Below are 27,893 nucleotides of genomic sequence, written 5' to 3' on the forward strand. Positions count from 1 at the left end.
AGCTGAGAGTAAACATGGTCAAAGCTTTAGGGCAGTTGGTGTATATGAGCAAGGTGCTAGAAAGGAAGGAAGAAATGGAGGAGAATGTGTGACACCATCCACCTTGCATGCCATAACACATAATATAATTAAAATTGAAATACCTCAATAAAATAAATGAACTCTAATTTTACACAGGTAGAGAGGATCACATTGTTAACATAAATAAGACTTAGCGAAAATAACAAATTACAAAGCAATTAAAATTAAAATACTCAATTTAAATAACATGAATCAAATCCTAATTAGTCCTAACTAATTCCCTAGTGTCACGTATCCTATCAGGGTAAAATCTAATGTTGAGGACTAACTCTCATCGTTGACATCCTCAACACTATGCTAATGATTACCTGCAAAAACCAAAAGAAGACAACACAAAAGAAAAAGGAGTGAGAAACATTTCACTCTGACCCACAGTGCAAGAATGTAAATCGGTTAGTCAAATATAAACAATTCATACAATATGATATAGCATACACAGTTACACATCATCATGATACTTAGTTCATCCATAATATAATAAACAACAACATATATAATTTTAATGCATATGCAATAGACATAGATTACATGTTATCATGCATGTGGCACTAGTAAAAATATCACACTTGTGCATTACTGCTAATAATACACTAGAATAGTCTAGGAGTACATGTCGGGTTACACCCTCTACGCACTCTCACTCGAAGGACATACTATCAAGGTCTGGTCAAGATAGCTAAGCCATACAGGATACATCTCATGCTCATAACGAAATGACTAAGACTTCCAAATCGAGTTATCCTCAAGGTTAATTCCCAAGTTTTTACACAAGGGACCTTCCCTGACACTGTATTCCATGTCATACCCCTTTAAAAAAATATTTTATACATATGATGCATGTCAAATAGACTTTATGCATCACATTGACATGGTTCCATAATCTTATATTTAACATACTTCTTATATCACATTACTCCTTATTCGTATTTATATATTCATATATAGACACCAATTCACATCCACATCCACATTACAATATAGGAATTACATCATTAAATTTAATAGAAGCTCAATAGGGAATTCATAAGCAGCATGGCGCCCGCGCCCGACATGATACCTCTAGAGGACCACATTAGACTCTGTCTAAATCGCACCTGGCACCTAGAGCTCTATAGAGTGTCCACACTTAATGAGAACCAACTCATGCTTGGCGGCAACATCATAAGGAACCCTTGGAGCTTCTACGCCTGATGAAGGTCATCCCACGCCTAACGTGAGAGACCTTGAGAGCAAACTTTGCTCTCAGCCTCAATGATGCTCGGTGTGCCCCAAGTGGCGTTTGACGACATATTATAAAACCCACACAGCAAAAGCACAAATTTTGCGAGTCGCATATTAATTCACCAAAACATATCATTTAATTGGTAAAAGCGTTATATAGCAAGTAATTAACATCCAACATCATTCAATTCACACATGCCACTATTATCATTTCCCCATCATCATAACAAGTTCCCTTAGGGTTTTTTCACGGGAACCCATAGGACCCTAAATCATATAATTTTCATCCAAAACATGAAATTAATCATTCATTCAAACAATTCATGCAATTAATTATGAGTAAGAAGAATAAAGAACATAACAGAAACATTAGGGGAAACCCTTTATACATATATAGGCACACAACATACATAGAATTGGGGACCAATCCCATTACCCCACACCCAGAGCGGGGTTTCTCACTCTCCTCCTTACCTTATTGAGCAAAAAAAGATGGGTGCACAACTTCGTGGTGATCTCCTTCTCCTTCAAGTCCTCCGAGCTCTAAAATATAAGCGCGTACATGAAGAAGTGAGAATGTAAAAATTGATCAATCTATTTTTAAAACTTAACTTCTCCTTAATCATCTAGTTAAAACATATTAACCACAAATATTTTAAAGATCTCTTCCCTTTTTAATAAAATATCATATTATTCTTTAATGAAATATCATATAATATATTCTAAAATATATTACATAATTAAAACAAATATTTAACAATTCCTATAAATAAAATAAAATTATTAAAATTATTAATAAAATACTTATATTACCTTTTATAAAAAATAAGGTGTTACAAAATGAGGTGGTGGTGGAATTCAAGGAAGACCCATGAAGGAATGAGAAGCTAGGAGATGCAAGTGTAACATCTTTGTAATTTTTAACATCTCTGAAGGAAGGGAAATCCAATGGTATAAGTATAACAATTTTTTAGCTTTTAAGAGATCTCATTATAGGTCCAAATAACAAATGGGCCAAGTGCAATGTCGAAAAAACACACGAGATGCAAATGTAATTTACTATTATAATAATAATAATAATAATAATAATAATAATAATAATAATAATAAAGTCACATTACAAGAGAACAAAATAAAAAGTAACTTACGTAAGATAAATATTTATTTCATATGACTCAATTTTATAATAAATACATATTTTAAAATATACAAATTATATTATAATTAAGCTTTATAATAAATAAATTTTCTGTGCATATAAATCATATTTTTAATTTATAAAAAAATTATATTATAATATAACACTATTTTTAATTATTAATAATTCTTAAAACATTAAATTCAATTTAAAACTAAAAAAATAAAATATAACATAGAGAAATCTATTTTTTATTCAAGATAATTATTCTAATATAATTTATAGCGAGAAAATTGTAATAAACCTTACTACATAGGAGTATTATTTATATAAGATTCGTTGATTTGTTTATATAATTTATAACATCACACTCATATTTATTAGTTTTGTAACATCTTTTCATTTTTTTTTCTATCTAATTTGATTCAATTTATCAATTGCGTACTTTTGCCCATTGCAATGGTTTTTACGGTCACTGTTGGTAAATTAATCCAAATGAAATTGTAATACGTGGCTTTTCATAAAATATAATATAAATATTTTATTAATAATTTTAATATTTTTATTTTTATTAATGAGAGTTGATTAATATTTATTTTATTATTAATTATTATATTTTGTGACAATTAAATATGTTAATTTTAATAATTATTTGTAATTATTTTTATATGAATATATTGTGAGATTTTATAATTAAAAGTTATATTATTTAATTATTTATTAAATAAGGAAAAAGATTTTTGAGATAACCATGAGGAATTTTTACGTCCTCATTTTTCATGTATGTGTTTATGCTTCAAAGCTCGAAGAACCTAAACAAGGAGGGGGAATGAGAAATCCCGCTCTAGGTGTGGAAATGTATGTTGTTAGTGGGATTGACCCTCAAGCCTGTCTCTGTTGTATGTCTATGCATGAGGGGTTTTCCCGAAATGTGCCTTTTTCTATTCTCTATTTCTCCTTGAATGTTCTAATTAATGTAATTAGTATATATGTATGTAAGAGTAATGTTTGTGTTTGACTTTTAATTGTAGATTTTGTGTTCCTATGAAAATCCTAAGAGAATACATTGGTAGTTGTATGAGAAGATTGTTTGAAGACATACTTGTATGAGTAAATTGTACTGTTTTTAATGCTTATTGCATGATTTAGAACACTTTCACCAACTGTGTGAATAGATTGATGGTTTGGGATGCAAATACAAAAATCACATATTTTAGAGTTTCTCATCATAGAAACCACGCTGAGTGTCATTTATGGCATTAAACGTCAAGGTGACAAAGAACTGAAAGTGTTGTATGTGACTCTCAGGTTGAGCGTGAGTTTCACACTAAACGAGGCTCAATCAAAGAGTCAGAGTTACTCCCTAGAAACCTTGCACTAAGTGCTCACATTGAGCGCCAGTTGTCCTGTTGTGCTTCCTTCCTTCTTTGTTCCATGAATTCTATTGGTGTAATGTGAATCTTATGTTACTTCTCTCTTGTAGTCTATGATTGGCAATGATGTAAATTCATATGTTATTCAATGTTAACCTTTAATGAATACAATCGATGATTATATGATATGAGATAAATTGATATGATTGAAACGACATGATGAGGTTATATGATAATGAGACATGATAATATGATACGATAATGTATAGAGTCTTGATTTACATGCATTATTTGCATAAATGTTTTTAAGGATACAATATGAAATATACCGCCAAGAAAGACCCCCTTGTGTAAAAGTTTGGGGATCAGTCCTTGAAGATAGCTCAATTTGTAAGTCTTGGTCTCACCTATTGTTTGCATGGGATGTATCTTGTGCGGCTTAACAATCGACTTAACTATTCTAATTAACTAGACCCTAATAGTATGTCCTTCTAATGAGAGTGTGTAAAGGGTGTGACCCGACATGTACTCTTAGACTACTCTATGTGTGTTGCTAACAACAATGCACCATGTGATGTTTTATTGACGTTACATGCATGATAATATGTAGTTCGTATCCATTACATGTGCATTTTAATGTTATATGTTAATTATTTTTTATGTCATGAATCAATGAAGTGTAATATTGTTATTAATCTGTCTATGTTATGTATACATACGTGTCTTATTTGTGTTTGATTATTCGGTGTGCATTCCTATACCGTAAGCTAGAGTGAGATATTTCTCACTCTCTTTCCTTTTGTATTGTTTTTCTTTAATTGTTATGTAAGTGATCATCAACACAAGATTTAGGATGTTAACGATGAAACTTATGCTTCAATGTTGAACTTTGCTCTGATAGGACTAGATTAGGATATTATTTCTATTAATTTATTTCAAAAACCTTAGTTTTATTTTTTTTATAATTTTCATTGATTGTGCTATTTTGTTCAAATTACGGATGTAATACTCTCTATATGAACATATTTAATATCTAATTATGAATAATTATATTATTCAAATTTTATTATTTATGTATTATATTATGCGAGATAAAGAGTGTCACAAAAATAAAATAAAAAGATAAAAAAAATTATAATAAAATGGAGAATCTAACCGAAAAATATATATAAAGTTAAAGAAGCAAATAACTAATTTTGTAAAATTCTCTCGTTCTTTTACTTATCGTCCGAGTTCCAATTTTCATTTGTCGAAGGCGACAAGGAGATTATTATTGTACCTGCACGAGGGTACTCCGGTAATTTTGCTACTCCTGCTGGGTCTTCGTCTTCCATGATGTATCCTAGGGAAAGAGAGGGGTACCTGCAAAAGGCACTTCAATGCTTAAGTCAATCCTCGGTCTCAGAGATATCAATGCTAATCAAATTGATAATTATGAAAACGTACCTTTGTTTGTCACTAGTCACACTTATTTATACTAACCTTGGTGGGCTCAGGCCCATATGCAGGCCCATAAGAGGACGAGAAGTCCTCAGTGCGATCAAGCGAGGAATTATGGATTCTTCTAAGATGCTTTCCCTAATATTCATATCATTATATGGTATAATTATCATTCATTATAGACCTTGAATAGTGAGACACAACCTTAATTTTCTTCAACCTTGTTAAAATAAAATAATGATTCTATCCTTCTCTGGCATATTGTCAGAATCCTCTAACAGGTGATGTTAAGCAATATCACATGCTGAGGAGGGAATTTTTTTTCTTTCTTTTTCTTTTAAAGGTTGGTTGATTTTCTTTTTAAGTAACTATTGTATTGGAAGGAAGTATTTGCTCTTGAAAATATTAACTAATTTTTATGTTAGAAATAGTAAGATACGTATTTTTCTTTTGACAAAATTTATTCGTTGGTTGATGGGCAAGGAATATATCACTATTTTTTTTCTTATCAATTTAGAGTCTATTTAAAAATTGAAGTTAGCTCAACTTCCGCACTCTAAGCCGCATTATATTTGAGCGCAGATATATAAACAAACGCTTTTTATATAGAAGTTGGGTTATATAGGCATGGTTGTTTCAAATTAAAAGTGATGAAATAAAAGGAAGTGAAATAGTGCATGTTTGGATTTCAATTCTAACGTGAATTTTCACGTTTAGTTGAAGTAAAAAAATTTTGCTTCCACGTAAAATCCATATTTAACATGGAGAGAAAGTGTAAAATTACGTTTGAAAATCTAATCTAAACATGCACATAGGAGAGATAGATGACATTTCAACTTTTGGTTGAAGAGAAATGAGAGAGACCATGCACATATAACATTCTTTTCCCTCGTCGAAGGCTTGAAATTGGAGGGATTCCATTACGGTAAATCCTTGTCCATGTTCAGCAATGTCTCACATGTAAAAACAGTTTTCATTTTCCCATGGGGTGCAGATCTTTTTGCGGTTGCTACAAGAGGTTTTCAAAGATAAAATAGTATTTGCTATTAACTTGATTTTTTTTTCTCCTTAACTTTTTCTATTTAAACCAAATGTTTTTTTAGTTTTATTTTCTCTTTATTTTTTTTTACAATTATATTATTAGTTTATTTTTTTTATAAAGATAGAAAAAATTACAAAGATGATCACAATGAGAATTGAACCTAGGTCCTCATACTTCTAATTACCTCAACCCCTCCTCACCTAACCATTAGGCTAACCATAGTGGTTATATTATTAGTTTAGAAGTATCACTAATGTTATAATAACTACTTTTTTTAAATTATTATTTTTTATTTATAAACAAACTTTGATAATAAATAACTTAGGATTATGTTTTCAATCTTAAAGAATTTATAAACAAGAGTTATAAAGTATGATAATAATATTTATATTAAAATTAATTATCATTTTATAAAATCTGCAATATGTAATAATATTATTAAAATGTTACAAAAATATCATCTTGATAATTAATATTTTTATTAATATGTAAGATTATTGTAAAAAGTATTTAATAACATTAACTTTAATTTACATTAAATATAATATTATAAAAATAAATTAACAACATTCACTCATAATTTGACAGTAATATTTTTACTGTTTACTAAAAATACATCATCTTGTTATAGTGGAGTGGAGTTAGATGAAGTTTACTAATTTGTAAACATCATTAACATTTGTATATACAAACAGCTATAATTTGACTGAAAAGTAAGATAAAAAAAAAACAAAATGAAATTTGAAAAAAATAAGATTATATCACTTGAATGATTTTACAAAAATGTATCATTTCATCTAATTATAACTTTTATGAATTTTTATTTCACTTATTTTCCTTTAAGCCTCATTTGGCTTCCCAAATTTTACATATTGATCATGTGCGCGACTAACAGTATTATTACAATGATTTAGAGAGCCATCATCCTGACGAACTCTTGATAATTAACTCGACCATCACCATCCAAATCAGCCACTCTAATCATCTGCTCCAGCTCTTCTTCTGTGACCTTCACTCCAATATTTCTCATCACAGATAACAACTGTACATAAATATATATATCAACTATATATATGTTTAATTACACCAACTTATAATGTCAAACTAATTAATTGAGATTTCAACCTCCGTTGGTGATATGTAACCATCTTGATCTTTGTCAAACAGTCTGAAAGCTTCCTTCAATTCCTCTTCTGCTTCAGTTTGCTTCTCGATCCATCCATACACATACACATGCATTCATAATGCATTAATTTTAGCGTCTTTTTTCAGCATATGTATTACTCTCATTCATAATTCAATTAAATTAAATTTCTTGATCCACACGAACCTTCATTTTTCTGGCCATGAGATTCAAGAACTGCCCAAACTCTATGGTTCCGTTGCCAACCATATCCACTTCATTCATCATGATTTCCAACTCCTCCTTCCTAGGACTATTTTGATTTAGTGTTCTAATTGCACTAGCTAATTCTTCCATGGTTATGCAACCTTTTTCCAATTTACATTATATGTACCAAATACACATGTCATTACATTAGCAAAGACTTAAAAGAGAGCAAATTTTAATAATAGACAAAACTTAATTAGATATATTACTATAGGTATTGGTATTGGTATTGTTTTACAATTAAAATTAAAATTTTATCCAAAAATATATATTAAGATTTAATGGAATCATTTGTTACATATATTACTGAAAAATGAAACTAATTAAAAAACGGCATCAATAATACATATGATGTACTCTAAGTTTTATCCTTCAAGGAGAAAGCATGGATGCAGCACATAAGAGAAACAATGCATTACATAGAAAATTAATTAGTCCAATTATGAAACAACCAAAGAAAGTTGAGAGGAAGGGTCAGAAGAGATACACACCATCTCCATCTCTGTCAAAAAGACAGAAGGCTTCTAGAAACTCACCAATCAGATCTTCACTCAGCAATTCCTTCATATTAACTGGCTCCAAATATACACCAAACACAAAAGAGAGGGAAGGGAGAAGGAAAGAAAGACCACTTGGAAAAGCAAAATAAATATAAAGGCCACATATATTTATTTATATGCATGCAGCAACATAGGCAGCACAAAAAATTAAGAGGGAACTTTGCATTGTTATGTATATTCATGCACCAACCGCCCAAAGTTAAGGCCTACCAACTAGTTATTTAAAAAAAATAATTGTACGAAAGTAGGAAATGAGGTTAGCAAAAGTTTTGCCCCGTTGACGATATATATATATATATACAGCAGAAAATATGACTGGAATATGATAATATAAAATTTGCTATTTGTTAAGATACTTTAAAAAATGTGTTAAGTAGAAATAAATTAGTTTATTAAAATTTTTTAAAACAATTATATTTTTCAAAATAATTAAAACTATTTGATAAAGATTAGTAAATACAGTTTAATGCATATGACCCTAAAAATTCAAATACCGTTACTATTTCAGTCCAATTTGAGAATTTTTTGTCCGGAATCTGTGAAAGTCTTTCTATATGACTTTCTGAGAAGAAATGACAATATGTGTGAAATTTTCTATGGTTTTCCTAGTTCCCACTTCCTATTCCCATTGTCTAGCGTGTAGATGCCGGTGCACAATTTATATGCCATCACTCTGCTTGTTCTTATCGGGCAGAGACTACACATAAAGAAACATAGGAAATTAAAAAATTAATTTATCTATGTATGTAGTTTTATTAAAATTGCGTGGAATATAGAGCATATAGCTAGTTTTGTTTCTTTGAAGTGAAAGATATTCTTAAAAATTAAACGATAGAGAGTTATAGAGGAGCTAAGTTCTATAGAATAATAAATGAAAATTAAGGAGATCATATTTAAGTTTTCTTTTTCAACTTTTTTTTGTCCAGGATTGAGAGATGTGGGATGGGATTTTAGGATTTTCGGTTTGAACTATTGCGCTTGCGACATAATTCAAAATGGCCCAAAGGCTATCAAAGATGCAGGCTTAATAAAGAGCCCAAATCCAAAGAACTATTGCGCTTGCCACATAATTCAAAGTGTGGCATTTAATAATATTGTTAGAGTTAATTATATTTTCTTTTAATAAATACAATAAATAATGTTACTTATGATTTATATAAATACTACATGAAAACATTAAATAAATGCATTATTACACTTGTTCAAGTCCACTTATATATATAAGTTTGATTTTAATTTAAATTATATCGTAATTGTATATTCATCCAATGGGAAAAGTGTTTGGGTTTATTTTCACTATATTCATCCAAGGGTAAAACATTCACTATTACTTAGGTGGGTAGGATGGTACACTAAAAAACGATATTGATCAATAAATGGAGTACTGTTTCTGATTTAATCATGAAAGAGTATTATAATTAGTACAAAAGAAAAAGTACCTTAATTAGTAAGATTCATCCAGAGGGTAAGCATATATATTACCTATGCGGTTAACTAAAAAACAATATTGATCAATTATCAAGATTTCTGTTGTTCTAAAAATAAATAAATAAATAAATAAAAAGTTAAGTTTCTGATTTAATAAAAATAACTATAATTAGTACAAAAGAGAAAAAATATATATCTTAATTAGCAATTAATATCATTTTGGAAGAATTTCTAAAAATATGGAACTTACATAGTTTTTACGGAATATAGCATATAGGCGAGAGCATATACCTCAGACTGAATATTCCTGCTCACTATTTTTATGTCAGGATAATGCAAGGAGAAATACACGTGGTTCAAGTTATTTTGATGAAATAATTACTATTTTAAGATTTTTGGAGGAAAATTAAAAGGTAATTATTCCGGTGACTCAAATATGTTTCAAATTCACCTCAAAAAAAAATATATGTTTCAAATTATTGCAAAAATGATTTATTTTCTAAATTAATTGGGCCCAAAAAATAATAATTGAAATTTTGATAAATAAATCCCTGTTTAAAACTACAGATATCAAAATGATGTATTTATAATTCCAAGTTAGGAACTAAAAATGTATTTCTTTTTATTAAATGCAAAGATTAAAAATAATTAATAAATATAAATAGAGTAAAAAAAATTAAAAAGGCATTTTCATATATCAAAAGAATATTTAAAGCCTGTCATGTTACCAAACATGCACTAAAATTATTCCTTCTCTGATCTCTGTCAAGCAACAAATCAGCCTTTCGCAAGATCACAACTTTATGTTGGAATGAATGTTAAGGGCACACGATTCACGAATGTACTAAGAGTATATTTCTATCCATCATCTTATAGAAAAATCACTACATAGAGACATTCGGAGATACCATATTCACACAGGAAAAAAACAATTACATGCCCTTATTAATCAATGATTTAAACATCAAACAAATAATTTAGAGCTTCTTAGGCACCACGTAGTGCCTTAAAAAGACTATTGAACATTAGGAACATCGAGGCTCCCGTTCCAGACATGAACAACCTGCAGACACGTAAGAAATCCTTAGCAGCTAATTAAAAATAAGCAGATACCGCTATTTAGTGGCCATATAACTCTTCACTTGAAACATTTAGGTGACTACTACAGCAACGTGTTCACCACTTCATTCTTTGCCATCTGCTGCCCGAAGTGAGCCTAGTTGAACTGGTGCTTGAGTCTGCACCACTTTGGAAGATCCATACACTGATATATCAGTACCTTGAGCCTTCTCCTTCTCGATCTGCTCCTTAATCCAGAAGTATGTAATCCTCAGCCCATCCTACAATATCAGAATTGAAATACTGTAATAAGTACACACAGAGAACCCTGTTGTTGGTCATCAAGATCAAAAAGTTGGGGAGAATAAGGTAAACTACAAAGATTTTCATTGAGAAAATTTAAACATTCCATTACTCTTTCTTTAAGATAAAGAGCTCAAATTGGATAATACAAGTTTTTAAGACAAAGAAAGGAGAATTCATTTATACAACTACAATAAACTGAGTATGGTGCAATTGACCTATAAGCTATGACTTTCCGCAGACCTTAATATGAACATGGAACAAATTATATAGAATGGAAATACAAAGGTAATTTTTTGCCCAATTAATGATAATAATACCTTCAACTTCATAGTTGGAGCCCAGCCAAGTTTTTCTTTTATCAGTGTATTGTCTGAATTACGACCTCGAACACCCTCTGGGCCAGGAATGTGATGAATAGGAATATTCTTGTTCTCAAAGCTAAGAATAATCTCAGCCATCTCATTCATGCTGACCATCTCATCACTTCCAATATTTACTGGCTCTCGGAAGTCGGATTTAGTCAATCTAAACAAAACAATAGACCACACTGTCAAGCATTATCGGAGACTGAACTAACTGAAGCAAATAATGAAACATCTCCATAAACCATAATTGCTTGATAAACACCGTATTTTAAATTATGTAAAGACAGAAATCCATATTGTAGTTTGTAGCCATTAATCCAATAGTGTTGAATTAGCTAATGTCTTCTTTCAGAAAGCCACAATTTCAAATAAATGTTTTTTTTAGAGAAATCTACTAATAAAATTGACAAATCCTTATATAACTTAACAATTAACATGAAAATTTACTCAACTGACTCTTTTCGTCAATCATGAAAACTGCGAGTTCAGTAACATTAAACAAACAAACACTAGAAAGAACAAAATAATTTAGCTGTGAGCCACAGAATCAACCAAGAGTCCAAGACATACCTAAGCACACCTTCAACACACTCATCAATGAAGGTAAATGATCGTGTTTGTAATCCATCTCCCCACATCTCAAATCTATCAGTGGAAGTGATTGTCTTACGACAAAAAGCAGCAGGAGCCTTCTCCCTTCCACCTGTATGACAAAATGACAAACCCACAAACTTATTAAATCCAAAAGATTACCCCAGAAAAGAGGTCCACCATTTTAACCAATTGGTAAGACAGAACTATCAATGTTTTCAGTTCAGTGAAGAGCATACCTTTCCATGTCCCAAAAGGCCCGTATATGTTATGAAACCTCCCAATGCGGCACTCAATTCCAAAATCCTTGTTATAGTGCTTGCATAACTCCTCTGTTGCAAGCTTCTCTAGCCCATATGCATCTTGCGGCTAAAAATCAGTTAAAAATTAAACACATTAATCCCAACCCCAATGTCAAAATCAAGAACCAACATAAATAGATCACCGACAAACCTCAGCTGGCCATGCATCAGACTCCTTCAAGCTCACATTAGTCTCTAACTGTTTAAATTCAGGGTAGATGCAAGCACTAGAGGCATAAAAAAACCTGGAAAAAAAATTTCAAACAGGTAAAGCACATCATCATATAATGAAAACCGACACAGCATCATAAATGTTTGTTCAATTATTGGTATAATCAAAATGATAGGCATGATGGTTAACCTCTTAATGCCGTTAATCCTGGCAGCCTCAATCATGTTGAAGCTAATCATCGTGTTGTTGTACATAATGACAGAGTGGTTAGACTGAATAAAACCCATCCCACCCATGTCTGCAGCAAGATTGAAAACATGATGAACCCCCTTCGTAACCTTCAGGCAGTTGTCCATGACCCTGAGATCAACAAGATGGAATTCATCACAGAACATGTCCTCAGTCATGTGCTCATTTTTCTTCCAATCAGAAGCAATAATGTAGTGCCCCTCCGTCTTGAGGCGCCGAGCTATGTGCGATGCAATGAACCCCCCAGCTCCAGTGATGGAAATCTTAAGCTTCTCTGATGGCCAGTAAGGCTCTCTCTCAAGATTCTCATAAGTGTACGCACCATAGTCAGTTCTTCCGGTACTTCCCATTCTGCACACCACAACAATTTGGAAAACAAACAGTTCTAATCAAGTCCAAAACATTAGCAAATACTCCATAAACACACCATGGGAATGTTGTGAGCCAAGGGTAAAGTGAAAACAAGGAAGAAGAAAACTGCAATTGACGAAATTTCCTCTTTTTAAGGAATAAGAAACACATGGTGGCACATGAGGGGTACCAGAATGCAATTAATAAATAGAAGCATAAAGAAAACAATTAACTCATTATAGTTGGCACCATAAAAAATAAAAATAAAAATAAAAAATCCTCCGACTACCTTTCCCAAAAGAAAGGGGGGAAATTAAACTAGAATAAATATTTCGTGTTTGGGTAAAGGGTAATAAATTGAAGCAAAGCGTAACATAATGGGTGGGTGAGAGTAAAACAAAAAGGAATGATGCGAAAAATACGAAAAGGAATGATCTTATATAGAAGACAGGGCAAAAGCGTTACAGGAGACGTTGAAAAGAAAGGCAGGAGTATTGGAAGTTTAAACCCTAAAGATGGATAATAAAATAGAAATATGTGTGGGGGAATTGAGGATGAACCTGTGCAGAGGAAAAAGAGAGGCTGGAGATAATGCAGGGAGAGAATGTGATTAGTGATATGAGAGGGCAATGGGAGAAATGGGTAAATATAAGATGAAAAGTGGAGACCACTCATTGGTTGAGTGGGACAAGGAGCCACCACGCACACAGGTCACAACGTTTCATTGTTTGCGTTCTTCCTCCACCCTCAAACCATTATCCTCTACTTTTAACTTTTAACTTACTTTTCTAACAAAACTTCGTAAATTCAAAAATAGATGACTTATATCAGTACTACCATAATGTTCATTTAAATAGGTGTAGAGGAAGCACATTTAACACGTTGCATATTCAAAATCGGGGAACTGTTTCAACGTGAAAAACAATATCCCACTATTTTGGATAAAATGTTAGAAATATCACCTAATACTGGAACCATAGCTCATATGTTCATCCTAAACTTTATTACCGTTATTTTTACTTTTGATTGTTAAAAACAAGTTTAAAATATTATTTTTAGAATTTTATCTGTGTTTGATTCAGTTTTTTTTTCTGGCTTTTCCTTTTCTTTCAAAGAAAATAAAAGATAAGTCGAACAGATTTTGGCGTTTTTAGAAAGAAAAAAAAGAACTTATTATTATTAAAGATAAAAGAAATTCGTAGGAGTAGCTTTAGTGAAGCTTTTTTCTGGCTTATTGACAAAGCATAAAATAAAGAACAAATAATTTGTCATTTAAGAGAAAAATTATTTCTGAACTTTTTCATCTAGCATTCTAACATTTTTTTTTTTGCAAAAATTTTAGATTCAAACATATACTCAATACGGTTCGTCCAAGTTGGCTGATAACTTCCCTTCGGTGGGGTTTCGTCTTGCCGATCCGGTTGCTCTCCAAACGAGATCGCCTTCATGGAATGTTCTCGGCTTTAAGTTGGAATTAAAGCGTCGACTCATTCGTTGCTTGCATGCCTCGACCACAATCTGTGCCTTTTCTCTTACTTCGTCCAGGATATCGAGCTCGGCGCGGATGCCGTTTTCATTACTCTCTTCATGAAAGTGAGTTCGCCGGAATGACGGTTCACCAACCTCTACCGATATCATTGCGTCGGTGTCGTACGTCAATTGGAAGGGACTTTCTTTTGTGCTTGAGTGGGGCATGCATCGATACGCCCAAAGGACTTCAGGAAGCTCTTTGGCCCAGGCTCCTTTGGCCGAGCCGAGCTGTTTCTTCAGCTCGGTGAGGATAACTTTGTTGGCTGCTTCGGCCTGACCGTTGGATTGCGGGTGTTCAACAAATGTGAACCGGTGCCGGATGCCAAGATTCTCAAGGAAGGTGTTGAACTTTTTATCCGTAAATTGAAGCCCATTGTCAGAGATAATGACGTACGGAATGCCGAACCGGGTGATGATGTTTTTCCATAAAAATTTCTGAACATTAGCGGTCGTGATGGTGGCAAGCGGCTCGGCTTCGATCCATTTGGTAAAATAGTCAACAGCTACTACCAGAAATTTGCATTGCCCTTTGGTGAGTGGGAACGGGCCGAGAATGTCGATACCCCATAGAGCAAACAGCCAAGGGGCACAAACCGTGTGCAGCTGCTCGGGTGAGGCATGTATCAGGTTACCGTGTTGTTGACATTGTTTGCATTTCTTCACATACTCTGCACAATCGGTTTTCAGGGTCAGCCAATAATAGCCGGCCCTCAACACTTTGGTAGCCAATGTCCTTCCACCAGAGTGAGATCCGCAGATCCTCTCGTGAACTTCTCGCATGACGTAATCGGCTTGTTGTTCGTCGATGCACTTCAACAAGGGTGTGGAAAATTCTCGTCGGTATAATTCTCTGGCAACTACGGAGTATCGTGCCGCTTGAGTTCGGATCTTCTTGAGTTGACTTGAATCGGCGAGTTCCGTGCCATTAACGATGAAGTTCACAATGTCGGTCATCCACGAACTCGTGAGTTCCTCGATCGGCATGCATTCTTGTGGGATACTTGGTGTGGGTAATTCCAAGTGGATGGTTGTCCGAAGCTGTCCCAATTTTCGACTACTAGCTAGCCGAGCGAGCTGGTCGGCTCTTTCGTTGTTGCAACGCGATGTGTGTCGGACTTGTACGTCGTTAAACTGATTACTCATCCCTTTAAAGAGGTGGTAATACTTCAGCAGTTTGTGTCTTTGACTTGAAAGTTATCGTTCACCTGTTCGGTAACTACTTTTGAGTCGGTCCAGCACACGATTGTCGTGGCTCCCATCTCGGCGGCTAGTCTCATGCCTGCAAGCAAAGCTTCATACTCTGCTTGATTATTTGATGTTCGGAAGCCGAAGCGTAGTGATTGTTCGAGGCTGAGACCAGATGGGCCTTGCAAAATTATGCCGGCACCGCTTCCTTATCGATTGGAAGATCCATTGACGTGCATGGTCCAAGTATTATCTTCAAAGTGGCCGGGTGGAGATAGCTCGTTGACGAAGTCGGCCAAGTGTTACGATTTGATAGGGCCTCGCGGTTTAAATCGAACGTCAAACTCGGACAACTCTATTGACCAAGCCATCATTTGGCCCGCGATCTCAGGCTTTCTGAACACTTTGGCTATCGGGCAATCTGTTCGGACTACCACCTTGTGACTTTGAAAGTATTGTCGAAGTCGTCGCGTCATGTAAATCAGTGCTAGAGCTACTTTTTCTAGGAGTTGGTATCGGCGCTCGGTGTCTTGCAGGACTCGGTTGACAAAGTATATAGGTTGCTAGTGGCCGTCCGTTTCTTGGATCATGATGGCACTAATGGCGTCGTTGGAAACTGCCAAGTATATGATCAGGTCTGATCCGAGTATCGGTTTAGAAAGAACTGGGGGGTTCCGAGTTGTCCTTTGAACTGCTGGAATGAGGCTTCACATTCATCCGTCCACTTGAATCGGTCGGATTTCTTTAATAGGCTGAGGATTGGTTTAGCTGTTTCGGCCATGCATGGGAGAAAACGGGACAAGGATGTCAGCCGGCCGGACAGTCTTTGAACTTCTTTGATGTTTGTTGGGCTTCTCATGTCTAGGATGGTGTGGCATTTGTCAGGGTTTACCTTAATGCCACGACTGGAGAGCATAAAGCCTAGGAACTTTCCTCCGGATACGCCAAACACACACTTGTCGGGATTGAGACGCATTCGGTGTTCTCGTAGTGCTTGAAATACTTCGGCCAGGTCGGCCGCGTGACCGACAAGGTTAGGTGATTTGACCACCATGTCATTGACGTACACTTCCAAATTCTTTCCTATTTGCTTGTGGAAGATTTTGTCCATGAGTCTCTGATAGGTAGTCCCGGCGTTCTTCAAGCCGAACAGCATAACCTGATAGTAGTAGTTGGCCGATTCGGTGATGAATGTTGTCTTCTCTTCGTCCTGGGGATGCATTCGGATCTGATTGTATCCGGAATATGCATCAAGAAAAGTTAGGAACTGGTGGCCGGCCGCGCCGTCAACTAATCGGTCAATGTTTGGCAGTGGGTAAGCGTCTTTGGGACATGCCTTGTTCAAATCGGTATAGTCGGTGCACATTCTACACTTACCATTCGGCTTCTTAACCATGACAACATTGGCCAACCATGTTGTGTATTGTACTTCTCGGATAAAGCCTGCATCCATAAGCTTGGAAACCTCTCCCTCAATTGCCTTCTTCCTTTCTTCCCCCATTTTTCTCTTTCGTTGGGCAACCGGCTTCGCCTCTCGGTAAACTGAGAGTTTGTGGCATAAAAATTTGGGGTCGATCCCCGGCATACTGGCCGACCGCCGTGCAAAGATGTCTTTATTTTTCTAGACGACTTGTTGTATCTGTTGTTTGGCTTGTTCAAATAAGTTGGATCCAAGATAAGTTACATGAGAATCGGTTGGACCGATGACGAACGGTTGTCTGTCTTCGATCGGCTCAACCCTTTCATCTTGCTCCATGCGAGGGTCGACGTCCATGATTGGGGGATCGAGTTCTCGGGCTACCGTATGTACACGCTTGAGCTTTCGTGGTTTTGTTTCTTCAAGGCGGGGTAAGCGAAGACTAGCAAAATAACATTCCCTTACCGCCTTCTGGTCGGCGTGAACAGTGATTATTCGTCACGATTCAGATGGGAACTTCATCGCCAAGTGTGGAGTTGACACAATTGCACCTAGTTTGTTCAGGGACGGCCTTCCAAGGAGAATATTGTACGACGTGTTGGCATGTACAACCACGTATTTGACCGAGATGCTTCTAGTTTCGGCTCCATCGAAACAGAAGCGTGTGGATAACTTGATGTACCATTTCGTTTGCACGCGCTCACCATAGAATCCAACCAAGGGTTCGTTGTATGGGATCAATTCGGCCTCCGGAATGCCGAGCTGTTTGAATGTGTTCCAATAGAGGATATCGGCTGAGCTTCCCTGATCGACCAGCATTTTCCGAACAATGCAGTTGTGGATTTCGACACTAATGACCATAGGATCGTCTTGATCTGGATTGATGCCTTTAAAGTCTACTTCGGTGAACGTGATGGCCGGTAAACTTCGTCGAGTATGTTCGACTGCATGTACAGTTCGGACGGCCCGCAAGTGTCTTTTTTGGGCTGAAGAGGTGGAACCTCCGCCTGCGAATCCACCAGAAATGGTGTTGATGACCCTTTGGGTTTGGGTTGTCGGCTCATCCTCCTTTCGGCCCCTAGATCAGATACGTTCTCTATAGGGTCGCCTGTCAGACCCTTTTCGGTCAGGCTGATCTCGGCGGTGTCAGCGGTCGTCGTATCGGGGAGAACGAGGCCGATCGACGAAGCGTTGGAGCTGCCCTTGTTTGATCAAGTCCTCAATTTTATCTTTCAAAGCTGCGCACTCCTCGGTCGAGTGGCCCCTGTTTCGGTGATACTTGCAGGACTTTGTTGTGTCGGCGCGTGGAGGAGTCGAGGCTCGCTTCGGCACTGTCAGGACCTCTGACGCAAGTGCCTGGTCCAAGACAGCCAATCGGCTAGTATTCAACGGAGTGTAATGAGCATATCTCGGTCCACGAGCAGGTTTTTATCGGGGGACGAGATTCTTGGGGCGGCTGCGGTAAGAGCTCTCGACCGACTTCTCTATCTTGGTCGTTACCTGATGGAACTACTTGGAGAAGAAAGTTGATTCTTCAAGTTTTCCATGCAAGGACCGAAGAACTCTTGAGGTTGAACTCCTTGAGGTGGCGGAAACACCTTGGAGGATTCTCCAATGGTGGAGAAGCAATGGAATTGGTTCGGTTACTCCTATCTTGTTGTAGAAGCTTGAGGAACCAAGGCAAAGTTTGAAGAAACTTTGATAGAAACCTTAGAGAGAGAATTCTCTACGGTTTTTAAGACTCTTGAGTGAGAGAAATTTGATTTCTATTCTCAAATTGTTCAAAAGTGAATACAAGAGTAGAAATTACAAATATATAGGGAGAGGTAGCTTGTAGTGTAAGCTAACCTTAACCATGGTTCACTAGGAACCATGGTAAGGTATAGCTAACCATCCATGGTTTCTAAAACTTGTAAGAGAAGCTAACCTTGACCATGGTTCACTTAAGAACCATGGTAAGGTCAGCCAAACCTACTAAGGTTTAGAAGCTTGGAAGGCAAGCTTCAAAGCTTGTAGGAGAAGCTAGAAATTTCGGCCAAGAACAAAAGGAATGAGCTAGGCAGCCAAGGCTCAAAAATGCTCCATGATTTATTTCAAAAATATTTGATTTGGTTTAGATAGGTTCATCATATGATGATGAGACCTAGCTAAATCAAATCTATAAAAAAATTAGGAGCAAAATGAGTCTAATATGCAAAATTTTGCCTAGGCCCAATTCTGACTCAATTACTAGTTACACCCTCAAGCATTGCTAAATACAACCCCTTTTTTCTTACTGAAAAAATATAAAATGAATGCATCAACAAAGGAGGTTAAATGAAGTTAAACTCTCCAAGTAACCCACCCTAAAAACAATATACAATCACTAATAAAAGCAAGTAAAGTGTCTCACAAATACAAGGGCAAAAATAAGTCTATAAAAAGAAACTACTATATGTACAAACATATGAAAAAGGTCTTTAAGATCATCCCATTTCTCTTGGTTCTTTTAAGATATCACCTCTTGGATTCCTTGGCCTTGGCCATAGTCTATCATCCCCTCCCTCTTGAAAAGGATTTGACCTCAAATCTCGAGGGTCTTCATGATTATTGGCCATACCTACAAATATATAATAAAATTCAATAGAGGTGATATTTTCAACAAATAAATGTGAAAGGTATATCCTAGAAGGAATCCTTTCATGGAACCTAAAGAAATCTATGATACTAGACCTTCTAATATAATGAATAGGATCCTCTCCTAAACATAGACTAGGTATATTACTAAATCCTAAAAATGTGCTAAAACTAAAACTATAGCACACTGAAGACTTAATCCTAAAAACTAAAATATCTTGCCTAAAGTGCCCTATGTGGTAACTGTTAAGTCTCAATTTTACCTCTTTTTGGATGAGGCTTATTGAACAAATTCCACTCATCCTTTGAACCATTGCAATATAATTGTTCTCTTTTTGGTTCATTTTGTGTGCAGATATAACTAACCCAAATTCATCTAACAATACCTTAATCCACCTCATTTTTTGTGCAGGTATTGAGGAAGAGTGGAAAGTTGAAGACTCTTAGGATTGGAAACCTAAGAAGCTAAGGAGCAGAGAAGAGGTTCTGCGCCGGGCTCAATATAACCTGCGCTGGGCGTGACAAAAACAGAGTATTTCATCTCTGCCAGTTATATTAAGCCGGGCGCAAAAGGAATTAAGCCGGGCGCAAAAAGAATTAAGCCGGGCGCAAAAGGAATTGCGCCGGGCTTGTGTTGAGACAGAGAGTGCTTGACTTCTCTGGAAGAACTTGCGCCGGGCGCGAAGAATTGTGCGCCGGGCGCGGAACCCTAATCTGATCTCCCAGGCTCGTATTTGAAGCCATTTTCGGGGATCTTTCTCTCCATTCTCACATTGGGCGCCTCCAGGAGCTGCGGAAGGGATTCCCAGGGCTTGGGATCGTCCGTGTGCGGATCTTTCCTTCGGTTCTTCACTTCCTCTTCCATCTCTATTTTGTATTTGCCCTCTTTGTTGAGTGGTTTCACCCATTTTGTGGGGTTAGATGTAACCAACGTACTCTATTGTAATCTTTACGGTTTTAATGATATATATACATGTTGTTTTATTCGTTGTTGTGTTTGTTTCTATTCTTAATGCTTGCTTTGGATTGATCACCCTTTGCATGATTTAAGGTTCCATGGGTATTGGAAAATAACCTTTGAAACTAGTTCTGAAACATATGCCTAGTGGTGATTGTATCTAGGGATAGAGCTTGACCCATTAGTAGTCTTAAACCCTAGCCCGTAATGCGGGTGTAGATATTGGGTACTCAAGGGATTGATATTCAATATCCGCATCTAGGCTCTTTCTCTAAGGGATTAGGTTTGAGTAAACTTATGGGTTGACTAAGCAATGAATTCAACAAGAGATTAAGGATACATTAGTGTTACGTTTGGTGAAATCTGACCCCCACAACCTCACAATACCACAATACCATTCCTTACCTTTTCCACTCACAAAACAATATTTATTTACAGCTTTCATTCCAATAGTCACAACTTTGAATTCACTGCACAAACTATGAAATTGGAATTATTCTTTAGTCACGAATAGTCAATAAATGCTTATATTACCTTCTAATCCCTGTGGATACGATATTTTTACTACTTGAACGGCCGGTATACTTGCCGTGTTTGAGACCGTTGATAGAATTAAACGAATTTACAAATATTAACAAAAGTGTTTCAACGGAACTCTCAACAGTAACCTAGGTATTTCCTAGAAAATAAGGAAAATACTACTAAGAAATTTCCTAAACAATTTTGGATTATATTATTTGTTGGATAGTTATGAAAAGAATTTGTCACAAGGAACCTTGAAGGTTCAGATGTTATATCCAACAAATAATATATTCCATAAATTGGGTGCATTATTAAAACAACTAAGGTATGAAATGTCCTACACAAAGGAAGGCTATCTACCTTGGGCACCACCAAGGATGTAGCATGAGAAGTGGAACTAAGTGAAGTCCACTTCTCCTTCACCAAATCTTGAAGTTGAGACTCTTTTTCCTTAAAAATAATGGATTTATGAATCTCCTCCTCAAGACTAGTGGCAAAATGAGGGCAAGAGTTAAGATCTTTATGAATAAAGAGAATTTTTTTTCATAGGATTTTTAGTACTAAAACAATTCTCTTTAGTCACAAATCCTTTAGAGGATATTTCTTCGTCTTTACTCTTCCCTGCACAAAGTTCTTTCTTTTTTTCTATTTCTTCTTTTCTTTTGATTTTCATTTGTCTTCTTCTTTTGTGTTTTCTCATGTCTTCTTTCAATTTTTCTTCTTCTTGTTTAAGAATTCTCAACTTCTCATTTAGGATAGCAAGTTTGGCCTCTCTTTCAATTTTCTCCTTCTCTTTTTGAAAGGCCTCTTGCTTCTTCCATAGTTTAAGTGATTTTAGCTCTTTTGTTAAGTAATAAATGCTTTTAGGAGAGCTATCACTTGCACTATAGTTGGATTGTTGAGACATTTTAAACAACAAGATTTTTCTCTTCACAAAAAAATAGATTTTCAGAAAATAATATTTTTGAAGTGCTTAGACTTGGCACTTAGAGGTCTAAGAGTACAAATTGAACTATGGAGGGAGGTGAGCTACTAAAGAGCCACTTAATAACCAAGCCTCTTCAAGTAAAAATCTCTAAACCCCCTTGTATATTTTCCTTGCACAAAACAATTTTCACAAAGATATTTTTCAAAGAAAAATAACAAGCAAGTGCCTAAAGTGTACAATTAATCAATACTTGAAAACATAAATGGCAAGAAAACATAGATTGCTTGAAAACTTAAATTGCTGAAAACATAAATTGCTTAAAACATAAATTTCATGAAATATTAAAGACAAGAAAACATAAACTAGGCATTGAAAGCAATTAAACCTATGTGAGAGCTTAAAAGGCACCAAAGACCTTCAAGGACCCTCTCACAAGTACTACACGTTTTTACTGTTAGAACACTTAAGGAGAGATGGAGATACACCAAAGGCACTCCAAGACACTCCTTAATAAAGGCCTTGTACAAAAATGGAGAATTAAAAATTTACAAGAAAAATGAAATGCAAATTTACACCAAATGAAATGCAAATTCACACTTAAATGAAATGTAAATTCACACCAGATGAAATGTAAATTCACAATCAAATGAAATTAGTGGTTGCACTTAATTTCAAAGAAAACAAATTAGCCACTAATTAGAAACAAATTTTAGAAACGGATTTTGTAAGGAAAAATAGGTTTAGTAACAAAAATTTTCGTCACTAAAATTGGTCTCTAAAGTTCACAAAATTTTCAAAATTTTGTTGCTCCTTCTCTTCCAATTTCAGCCACCAAGCATGCAGCCCTCACAAGTGTATCACTCTTCTTTTAGAAGCAACCTTGACTTTGGTTACTTCTAGGTGTTTGCAAGAGACCTTCCACCAAGAGAGAACAAGCTCCCTAAGCAACCCCCAAAGCCTTCAAGTTGACTTCCTTTGACTTGGCCTCCTACACCTTTTAAGAAGCACTCAACTACCTTCAATTGCTGGAATATTAGTGCTAAAACTGAAAAGGCATAATTTATAATGGCTACACCAATTGGTAGAATGAAATGAGACAAACTAGAAGGAGTTCCACAAAAAAGACAAGCAAAAATTAAGGCAAATTTAGAAAGCTAGCACACAAAGGATAACCTATCAAAGGCACTAGAATGGATTACAAAAACAAAGCTAAGATTAGAAACAAAATTAAGACACAAAATATGTGGCTGGACTAAAAATTAATAGGCAAAGATTTCACCAAAACCGAGAGCTAATTCACACAAATTTTTCACTCCTTTTGCCTTTTTCTTTTGTTATTTTCTTTCTTTTCTTTTTGCAAAATATTTTTCACTTCTTTTTCTTTGATTAATCAAGAGTTTAAATGCCTTTTGAACAATTATAGGTCTCGGCCTTAGGCTAGAAAAACTGCAGCAAAAATATTTTCACAAAACAAGAGGTGTTCACAAGCATGTTTTCACTAGTGCTTCACAATTTTATAGTATTTTTAGGTCAAATTGTTAGGCACTATTTTCTTTTATTTTTCTCATGCATTTAGAACACATACACCTCTGTTTTGCCTCTATTTCTAATTTATAAAATTTGTTAAAAGTTTCAGCCACACAATAAGACTCAAGAAAACTTAATAGGAATTAGTGTTTAGTAATTTTTTTTTTCACAAAACTTTTAACAAGACATAATAGAAACCTAACTCTAGGAAATTTGCTAGGAGTAATAGCAAATTATGAACACAAATATGTAAAACAAAAGCACATATAGGTAAGGTTCAGATTCAAAAATAAAAATACACAAAAAATTTCGGACACAAACAACACACAAAAAATTAGGTCAACAAGCTAGTCTAGGAATTTTCAACATGAAAAGGACTACACATGACTTCTATGACAAAACAAGTGATTCAAAAATAAAACTAATGCAATATGAATGTTATCTAATCACGGACACATGTTAAGGAATGGAGAGACTCAAACAAACATAAAAAAAAAAACGCACAAGAACAAGAGTCCTAAAAGCACAAACCGAATTGATTCACAAGAATTGGAAACAAGCAAAATATGAATCAATTACTTCTCATGAGACATATAGGATCCATCAAAATATGAAATAAAACTATATCCATACAGCAAAACAAATTTAGACAAAGGAGAAGGAAGATACAACACGGATTCACTAGAAAAAATTAGAACACCAAACCTCAAGAGCACTAGGCTCTAGATACCAAAACTGATGGAACTACTTGGAGAAGAAAGTTGATTCTTCAAGTTTTCCATGCAAGGACCGAAGAACTCTTGAGGTTGAACTCCTTGAGGTGGCGGAAACACCTTTGAGGATTCTCCAATGGTGGAGACGCAATGGAATTGGTTCGGTTACTCCTAGCTTGTTGTAGAAGCTCGAGGAACCAAGGCAAAGTTTGAAGAAACTTTGATAGAAACCTTAGAGAGAGAATTCTCTACGGTTTTTAAGACTCTTGAGTGAGAGAGAAATCTGATTTCTATTCTCAAATTGTTCAAAAGTGAATACAAGAGTAGAAATTACAAATGTATAGGGAGAGGTAGCTTGTAGTGTAAGCTAACCTTAACCATGGTTTACTAGGAACCATGGTAAGGTGTAGCTAACCATCAATGGTTTCTAAAACTTGTAGGAGAAGCTAACCTTGACCATGGTTCACTTAAGAACCATGGTAAGGTCAGCCAAACCTACTAAGGTTTAGAAGCTTGGAAGGCAAGCTTCAAAGCTTGAAGGAGAAGCTAGAAATTTCGGCCAAGAACAAAAGGAATGAGCTAGGCGGCCAAGGCTCAAAAATGCTCCATGATTTATTTCAAAAATATTTGATTTGGTTTAGATAGGTTCATCATTTGATGATGAGACCTAGCTAAATCAAATCTATAAAAATTTAGGAGTAAAATGAGTCTAATATGCAAAATTTTGCTTAGGCCTAGTTCTGGCCCAATTACTAGTTACACCCTCAAGCATTGTTAAATGCCACCCTTTTTTCCTACTGAAAAAATATAAAATGAATGTATCAACAAAGGAGGTTAAATAGAGTTAAACTCTCCAAGTAACCCACCCTAAAAACAATATACAATCACTAATAAAAGCAAGTAAAGTGCCTCACAAATACAAAGGCAAAAATAAGCCTATACAAAGAAACTACTATATGTACAAACATATGAAAAAGGTCTTTAAGATCATCTCATTCCTCTTGGTTCTTTTAAGATATCACCTCTTGGATTCCTTGGCCTTGGCCATACTTGGAGAAGATAGTTGTTCATCCAAGTCTCCATGCAAAGGACCGAAGAACTCTTGAGGTAGAACTCCTTGAGGTGGCGGAATCACCTTGGAGGGTTCTCCAATGATGGAGAAGCAATGGAATTGGTTCGGTTACTTCCTAGCTTGTGAAGGAAGCTTGAGGAACCAAGGCAAAGGTTGAAAACCTTTGATGAGAACCTTAGAGAGAAATTTCTCTTTCGGTTTTAGGAGAGACTTTTGGGAGAGAAATCTGAAGTTTTATTTCTCAAATGTTCAAAAGTGAATACAAGAGTAGAAATTACAAATATATAGGGAGAGGTAGCTTGTAGTGTAAGCTAACCTTAACCATGGTTCACTAGGAACCATGGTAAGGTGTAGTTAACCATCCATGGTTTCTAAAACTTGTAGGAGAAGCTAACCTTGACCATGGTTCACTTAAGAACCATGGTAAGGTGAGCCAAACCTACTAAGGTTTAGAAGCTTGGAAGGCAAGCTTCAAAGCTTGTAGGAGAAGCTAGAAATTTCGGCCAAGAACAAAAGGAATGAGCTAGGCAGCCAAGGCTAAAAAATGCTCCATGATTTATTTCAAAAATGCGGTAAAAGCTCTCGGCCGGCTTCTCTATCTTGGTTGTTACCTCTGCCCTGGCCTGATTGAGAAATTTCGCAAGTTCTTCCATCTGCATGTACTTGTCAGCGCGGCGTCGCAAATCGTCCATGTCGGACGGGGGTTTCTTGCAGATGCTGTTAGCAAACGGTCCCGACTTCAGGGCTGTAGTCAGATGGTGAAGGGCGATGGCTGGATTTAGGTCTCGGATCTCCAATGCCGCTTTATTGAATCGGCTCATGAAGGTCCGAAGAGATTCTTTCTTTTCTTGTCTTATGCTCACCAACGCGAGGGAGGTTAGCTGGTGAGGCCGACTGGTGGCGAACTGGATGGTGAATTGGGACGCTAAAGTGTTGAAAGAGTCAATAGAGTTGACCAGGAGCCGTGTGAACCAGCTCAATGCTCTTCCTTTCAAGGATGTTGGAAAAATTCGGCATAGGGCGGCGTCGTCGGTGGTGCTGAGGGTGACTTGAGTGACGAAAATGTCGACATGCTCGTCGGGGTCGGTGGTTCCATCATACTTGTTTAGCAGGAGGGACTTTCAATGGTCGAGAAGTGAAGATTGCATGATATTTGGGGTGAATGGGTGATGGAGGACCATCCATGGAGCTTCATGTGAGACCCATCACTAAGCCAATGGCTAAGAGAGTGGAAGAGGATAGGGAAGTCAAAACCTTAGAAGACATGCTTCACCATTGACGTTTGTTCATCCCCTTGGTGGAAAGAGTCCATCAATGGGTGTCGGTGTGCTCCGGCCGGAGTGGTGTGCATCGGTCGGCCGGGTGATTGTATAGTCGAGGCGTGATTCCCCGGGGCGGCAGCAGAAGTGTGAGGGACAGAGGTGTGATGTTCGAGTGAGTGGAATGACCCCTGTGGGTCGGCTCGGAGGGTTTCCATGTGGGATCTTGGTTTTGGTTTTTCAGGGCAGCGTTCTCTTCTCTCAAGGCGGCCATTTCACGAGCATCTTTCTCTCGTTGTTGCTTCATGGCGGCCATTTCCCCCTTCAACTGCCGTATCATCTCGGTCAGGTTCGTCTCGTCAACCACCTCAACGTGGTCCTCATCAGATCGGTGTTCTTGGTCGGATCGGTGGTCTTCGGTGTTTGTTCTCCTTGTCATTGCCATAGTACTCCTTCAAAATAACACTTAGTCTGTCTCTTCAAAGCTATAGGTTCGGCCCCACGGTAGGCGCCAAAATGTACTTGTCTGAAGGCACACTCGTAATCTTCTGGTAGGTGAAGGGTCGAATGAGAGCTTCATGTGGATGCTTCAGGGGGGAGGTACCTGTAAAAGGCACTCCGACGCTCAAGTCAAGACAAGCGCAATTCTCGAGAGTAATAAATGAACAGTGACATACCTCGTTTCGTGTGACTTATTTATACTACCTGTCATGGGCCCTGAGTGTGGTGGGCCTCTTCTGACATTTACCAAATTAGGTAATACGGTGCTAATCGACTGATTATGCCTTAATCACGTGTTTTCCCTTGTTAATCATGATCATCGTACTAACTGCTCTAGCTCTGTCGGCCCTTGGCCGAGCCGATAGGAAAAGGTCGAGACGACCCCTTATTCTCTACCTCTGGCCGAGCCGATAGGGAAAGGTTGAACCTCTGGCCAAGCCGATATGAAAAGAGTTGGGTTGTCTATCCTTTTCGGCCTTCTGCCGAGTCGAATACATGTCAACTGCGTCAATATCTGATAGGACATGACATGTCGGTTCACGTGTCCGATACACGTGGTCGATAGGACCCTTCCGATACAATATGTATATTAACAAA

The 27,893-nt window shown here is 36.3% G+C and overlaps 3 protein-coding genes across 5 annotated transcripts; all 3 read right to left on the reverse strand.

Moving 5' to 3' along the window:
• Positions 1 to 7,035: 7,035 nt before the first annotated feature.
• On the reverse strand, positions 7,036 to 10,366 carry LOC109791868 (calmodulin). 2 transcript variants are annotated; one of them, XM_020351233.3, is made up of 4 exons: positions 8,222 to 10,366; positions 7,626 to 7,786; positions 7,421 to 7,501; positions 7,036 to 7,337 (listed from the first exon to the last, which is right to left on the reverse strand). In XM_020351233.3, the coding sequence occupies exons 1-4, from the start codon at positions 8,250 to 8,252 to the stop codon at positions 7,206 to 7,208; spliced, it is 405 nt and encodes a 134-aa protein (XP_020206822.1). In that variant the 5' UTR covers positions 8,253 to 10,366; the 3' UTR covers positions 7,036 to 7,205. The 2 variants fall into 2 exon arrangements, with proteins under 2 accessions (XP_020206822.1, XP_020206814.1); XM_020351225.3 differs by having other exon boundaries at positions 8,177 to 10,366.
• Positions 10,367 to 10,505: 139 nt separating this feature from the next.
• On the reverse strand, positions 10,506 to 13,861 carry LOC109791853 (GDP-mannose 3,5-epimerase 2). 2 transcript variants are annotated; one of them, XM_020351215.2, is made up of 7 exons: positions 13,629 to 13,861; positions 12,658 to 13,068; positions 12,448 to 12,541; positions 12,234 to 12,363; positions 11,974 to 12,106; positions 11,356 to 11,563; positions 10,506 to 11,013 (listed from the first exon to the last, which is right to left on the reverse strand). In XM_020351215.2, exons 2-7 carry the CDS (start codon positions 13,065 to 13,067, stop codon positions 10,858 to 10,860), a joined length of 1,131 nt encoding a protein of 376 aa, XP_020206804.1. In that variant the 5' UTR covers position 13,068; positions 13,629 to 13,861; the 3' UTR covers positions 10,506 to 10,857. The 2 variants fall into 2 exon arrangements, with proteins under 2 accessions (XP_020206804.1, XP_020206796.1); XM_020351207.3 differs by lacking the exon at positions 13,629 to 13,861 and adding an exon at positions 13,358 to 13,509.
• Positions 13,862 to 17,698: 3,837 nt separating this feature from the next.
• Positions 17,699 to 27,240, reverse strand: LOC145950042 (uncharacterized). The gene is made up of 4 exons (XM_083060961.1): positions 26,985 to 27,240; positions 26,148 to 26,461; positions 18,373 to 18,556; positions 17,699 to 18,207 (listed from the first exon to the last, which is right to left on the reverse strand). The coding sequence occupies exons 1-4, from the start codon at positions 27,238 to 27,240 to the stop codon at positions 17,699 to 17,701; spliced, it is 1,263 nt and encodes a 420-aa protein (XP_082917087.1).
• Between the last annotated feature and the right edge of the window lie 653 nt (positions 27,241 to 27,893).

This window comes from Cajanus cajan, chromosome 7, assembly GCF_000230855.2.
Source record: "Cajanus cajan strain Asha chromosome 7, NIPB_CcT2T_4, whole genome shotgun sequence".
Taxonomy (NCBI): Eukaryota; Viridiplantae; Streptophyta; class Magnoliopsida; order Fabales; family Fabaceae; genus Cajanus; species Cajanus cajan.

What these genes read in the sequence shown, in the direction of transcription:
- LOC109791853 (XM_020351215.2), bottom strand. Translation starts at nt 13,067, where the DNA reads ATGGGAAGTACCGGAAGAACTGACTATGGTGCGTACACTTATGAGAAT. An exon ending in GCCTTTTGGGACATGGAAAG is followed by an intron (nt 12,107 to 12,233) that starts GTATGCTCTTCA and finishes TTTGTCATACAG; the next exon opens with GTGGAAGGGAGAAGGCTCCT. An exon ending in CTCCAACTATGAAGTTGAAG is followed by an intron (nt 11,014 to 11,355) that starts GTATTATTATCA and finishes CTGATATTGTAG; the next exon opens with GATGGGCTGAGGATTACATA.
- LOC109791868 (XM_020351225.3), bottom strand. Translation starts at nt 8,252, where the DNA reads ATGAAGGAATTGCTGAGTGAAGATCTGATTGGTGAGTTTCTAGAAGCC. An exon ending in TCATGGCCAGAAAAATGAAG is followed by an intron (nt 7,502 to 7,625) that starts GTTCGTGTGGAT and finishes TGGATCGAGAAG; the next exon opens with CAAACTGAAGCAGAAGAGGA. An exon ending in GTTACATATCACCAACGGAG is followed by an intron (nt 7,338 to 7,420) that starts GTTGAAATCTCA and finishes ATTTATGTACAG; the next exon opens with TTGTTATCTGTGATGAGAAA.
- LOC145950042 (XM_083060961.1), bottom strand. Translation starts at nt 27,240, where the DNA reads ATGGCAATGACAAGGAGAACAAACACCGAAGACCACCGATCCGACCAA. An exon ending in CTCCGAGCCGACCCACAGGG is followed by an intron (nt 26,462 to 26,984) that starts GTCATTCCACTC and finishes TCAACACTTTAG; the next exon opens with CGTCCCAATTCACCATCCAG. An exon ending in TCAATCAGGCCAGGGCAGAG is followed by an intron (nt 18,557 to 26,147) that starts GTAACAACCAAG and finishes GTCTTGGACCAG; the next exon opens with GCACTTGCGTCAGAGGTCCT.